The sequence below is a fragment of the Cebus imitator genome, unplaced genomic scaffold, assembly GCF_001604975.1.
Source record: "Cebus imitator isolate Cc_AM_T3 unplaced genomic scaffold, Cebus_imitator-1.0 Scaffold0, whole genome shotgun sequence".
Lineage (NCBI taxonomy): Eukaryota > Metazoa > Chordata > Mammalia > Primates > Cebidae > Cebus > Cebus imitator.
In genome coordinates, this window is record NW_016107315.1 from 302,761 (window position 1) to 307,516 (window position 4,756).

The 4,756-nt window shown below is 37.1% G+C and overlaps 1 protein-coding gene across 2 annotated transcripts in view; it reads left to right on the forward strand.

Moving 5' to 3' along the window:
• The window catches only part of SELENOK (selenoprotein K), a 6,964-nt gene extending 2,461 nt beyond the window's left edge, over window positions 1–4,503 (forward strand). The window contains exons 2-5 of one of the 2 annotated variants that reach the window (XM_017525502.2): window positions 1,411–1,501; window positions 2,951–3,034; window positions 3,653–3,739; window positions 4,000–4,503. In XM_017525502.2, the coding sequence (XP_017380991.2) occupies window positions 1,411–1,501; window positions 2,951–3,034; window positions 3,653–3,734 (257 nt within the window). In that variant the 3' untranslated portion in view covers window positions 3,735–3,739; window positions 4,000–4,503. Of the gene's footprint in view, window positions 1–1,410; window positions 1,502–2,950; window positions 3,035–3,652; window positions 3,744–3,999 lie in introns of those variants that run through there. The other variant, XM_017526206.2, reaches the window with a different exon arrangement.
• The last annotated feature ends 253 nt before the right edge of the window (window positions 4,504–4,756 follow it).

Here is a 4,756-nt window from a genome sequence, read left to right on the forward strand (position 1 = left end):
CCATGCCCAGCTAATTTTTTGTATTTTTTGTAGAGACGGGGTTTCACCATGTTGACCAGGATGGTCTCGATCTCTTGACCTCGTGATCCACCCGTCTCGGCCTCCCAAAGTGCTGGGATTACAGGCTTGAGCCACCGCGCCCGGCTACACTCTTTAATTTATAAGAATTTTATCAAAATAACCGATTCCAAAGACTTGTAAGAGTATGAATAAGCGATCTTTTTATACAGGCAAGAGACTTTGCAAATGAAATACTCAACACGTTTAGGAATATGGAAGTGGTGTGAGCATTCCTTTATATTCACCCGCCCCATTTGTTTCTTCAAAGTAATTGAATAAAGAGATATTTTTACACCCATGTTGTTAGCATTATTCACAGCAGTCAGAAGGTGGAAGCAACTCATATGTCCATCAACAGATATGAGTGGGTAAACAAAATGTAGTATATACATACAAGGAAATATTCAACCTTCAGGAAGGAAATTTTGACACATGCTACAACATGGATGAACTTTGAAGACATGCCAAGTGAAAAGCTGGTCACTAAAGGACAAAAATTTTACGATTCTTTTTTTGAGAGGGAGTCTCACTCTGTCGCCCAGGCTGGAGTGCAGTGGCTAGATCTCAGCTCACTGCAACCTGTGCTTGCCAGGTTCAAGCGATTCTCCTGCCTCAGTCTCCTGAGTAGCTGGGATTACAGGCATGCATCACCATGCCCGGCTAATTTTTATATTTTTAGTAGAGGTGGGGTTTCACCATGCTGGCCAGGCTGGTCTCTAACTCCTGACCTCGTGATCCGCCCACCTTGGCCTCCCAAAGTGCTGAGATTATAGGCGTGAGACACTGATTCTTCTTTTATGAGTTCCTAGAGTAGTCAAATTTGTAGGACAGAAAGTAGAATGGTGGTTGCTGGGGCTGGGTGGAGAAGGTAATGGGAATCAGGGTTTAATGGGTATAGAGTTTCAGCTGGAGAAGATGAAAAATTTCTAGAAGTGGATGGTGGTGATGGTTGTACATCAATGTAGCATATACTTAATACCACAGAACTGTACTCTTTAAAATGGTTAACCGTTGGTAATCATTGCTAAATTTTTTAACCATGGTAAATTTTTGTTGTATATTTATAGAAAGAGAGAAAATACTTGAATAGAATGAAGTCACCAACCAAGATTATAAACTGCAATAGGCTTTTGACATACTAGAGGACTGTCCGTAGATAACATGGAACATTACTTCTCCGAACCTTTCCTTAGAATGATGCTCAGATTTCTTCTGGTGTTGGCCATTTGGAACAATGGGCAACTTGAAACCCAAGTCAATCAATCATTGTTACCTCACCAATTAAACGCAGTGCCTCTTGGGTTAGGGATTGGTAGCCCTCACTAAAGTTTCTTTAATTCTTGTCTGTAGGACAGGTGTTGGACAGCCGGAATCAGTCTCCATGGAGATTATCTTTGATAACAGATTTCTTCTGGGGAATAGCTGAGTTTGTGGTTTTATTGTAAGTATAGAAGTGCTCTTAATTGTCCTGATATTTAAGTTGACGGGAGTATGTTGTGTGCATTATGTTAGGTATCTTAAATAAACCCAAATTTTCTGAAGCAGTTTTAAAAATACCTTTACAAAGAGATATAGACTTTAGTGATAAAGCTGCTACCACCAGACATCTTATGATTATGAATATATGTTAGTTGGATTGGTAAACTTGACCATGTCTTAACCTTGGTGGTAACCATTTCAACCTATGGCTGGGTCTGTCCATTCTAATGCTAAATGACTGGGCCTCACTTTCTCTCTACTATTCTTGGGATTGTGTGTGTGTGTGTGTGTGTGTGTGTGTGTGTGTACAACTTTTATTCCATATTATAAAATAAAGGGTTTTATATCCTGGTTTTTAAAAATATTCCTAAGTAGCAAACGTTTTTATAATGAAGGGTTAGAATTGGTAAAGAAGACAAAAATTTAAATGTTTTCATAATTGTAAGCAGTTATAAAATGTGTTTTTTGGTCTTTTACATGCTGTTTGTTAGAATTGTTCATCAACAATTAAGAAGTCTTAACCTATCCCTAAATTTGGACATGTATTTGAGTGTCTCATGATCTGAGAACTGTAGGGGTGTAAAGATGTGGGAGACAGACACTTTTTTTTATTGACTTTACGATCAGTAAATCTTCTCATATTGCAAGGGTGGGCATGACTGTGGGAGGTGAAAATCAGGGGAAGTTATGCCAGTTAAAGAAACCATATGAAGAATGGCAGAGAAGTTTTGAGTATCGGACTGTGGTCTTTATGCTTAATTTGATCTTAGCTGTGGTTTAGAAAGTTTCATTTTATGGCTGTATATTGCATAAATTAGATGGCATAGAATGTAAAATGGAAGAGATGGTTCCACAGAAAAATACAAGGCACAAGAGAGGCCTTGAGTTACCCAATGTAAAACTTAGTCTTTTACAAATTTCACCTACTCCATGTTGTTTATAAAAATACTTTTTAAACTCAGTTAAATCCATGTCATTTTACATATCATTTTTTTAAAATTCCATTTAAATGGATTCCCAGAAGCCCTGTGCTTCTGCTACACCACCCTCGGTCCCTCCTTCTCCAAGATGTTAGGTAGACTTTTGCAGTGGAAATGAACATGAGACACTGTAAAAACCTGATGGTTGATTTAAAGTGGAGGTCGGGGTTGACTCTGGTTTCATGCTCTGTCTAGGGGAGTTATTAGCAAATAAGAAATATTTGATTTGGATTTGGTGCACAACATACCACATTCAGTTTATGGACACGTGCTTAAGTTAGATGCTGTGGTCCAGCTGGCTACAAGAAATATGGGTTGGGAGCTAAGTGGGTTTAGTAATCCTCTCATAGGGATGATGGTTAAAAACCACAGAAATATATTTAGAATGTTGTCAAAAGTGATACCTTTGTTGTTTCTGCCCCTTGTTTCAGTTTCAAAACCCTGCTTCAGCAAGATGTGAAAAAAAGAAGAAGCTATGGAAACTCATCTGATTCCAGATATGATGATGGAAGAGGGTACAGCTTTTTAAATTGATAATAGTTGTTTTTATCTCTTCGTATATCTTGATTAAACTAGATATTTTAGGTAGAGTTAGATTTGTGGAAAGCAAAAGTTTAAATTCTATTTTACAAAATTAATGTTACTGTAAATTAAAAGTCAAGTTGCCTGATTTGAGAATAATCAGAGTTAATCTGACAAAGCTAAAATATACATCAAATATCCCATGGAAAAAGTCCAAATTAGAGGATGAAAACTGGTGGCCAGCATTAAAATCTAAAGACTTCATTTTAAAATCTGGATTTCCAGTTGTTAATTAAAAACTTAAAAGATCAGGTACCACTGGGCTAAGGCTTATGTTTCCATGAGGCAAAAATCAGCTGGAGCCTGATTTCAGGGGGCATTAGTGGAGGTGCTGTTCAGTTCATCACAGTCCTTTCTTGACTCAGTTCCTTGTGTACTATATGTGTGTGGTCCCTTTAAGTGTTTGAATTTTTGCCTCCTGACCTAAAATGGTAGTTTTTATTTTAAATAATGTTTTAGGGTCATGTGGGTGCCGAAAAAGAATAGGGTCTAGTTGAGTGCTCTTAAAAAGAGGCAATTAAACAGTAGATTCTAACTTTTTATTTTGTTAGGCCACCAGGAAACCCTCCCCGAAGAATGGGTAGAATCAATCATCTGCGTGGCCCCAGTCCTCCTCCAATGGCTGGTGGATGAGGAAGGTAACTTCAGATCTGAAATGATTTTGTAGGGTTTTGTTTTGAAAATGCTTCTGTAGTAATGTTTTCTTTAAGAAGTTGCCCAACAGTTTATAATTACTCAGATATTATTTGCAAATATATTTGTTATCTTAACCCTTGAAATATCTACTGGCATTATCAGAATGTGTTTTGAGAAGTTTTAATAACATGTAATATGTTTGGCTTTTCACACAGATCCAAATTAATAACCAGTAACCAATTATTGTAACATTTTCTTTTAGGTAAATGTCTGCTCTAAGAAGCAGACAACTGGACATATGCATTCATAGCAGAGGGAAACCATCAAGAAGTGGAAGGCTGATCATGCTGAGCAGTAGATGAATGTGTATGTCTAAACAAGGACTGTTCTGTGTCCTCGCAGATGAATGAGGTCATGCCAGGAATTCCCTCTGCAGGGAACTGGCCTGACTGACATGCAGTTCCATAAATGTACATGTTTGTCTCATTACCTTTTTGTATAGTTTATTAAAGTATTAATATAGTTTTAATAAGTAAATTTTTAGGTTGCACAATGGACTCATCTTTATATTAAATTCATGAAAAAACTGAAGAAAATAAAGCCTGTGTATTTAGCACTGTTAGTGTCACCTTTTCAACTTCTGAAATACCATTCATTGTTAACTTTTTCTCATTTATAAATCACATTGTCTTTATATCGGTAGTATGCATATCATATCTGTGCTCTTGAATTAATTTTTTAATATATTTGTCTCATGAATCTTTAATACCTTTTGTCTGATTTGCTACCAAATATAATGATCCAGGGTATTTATAAAGCCATAGCTAACAAAACTGAGCTACAAAATGAAGATTTACTACATAGTCTTTAAACTCATGGACTTGGGCCGGGTGTGGTGGCTCACTCCTATAATCCTAGCACATTGGGAGGCCAAGACAGGCAGATTACTTGAGGTCAGGAGTTCAAGACCAGCTGTACCAACATGGTGAAGCTCCATCTCTACTAAAAATACCAAAATT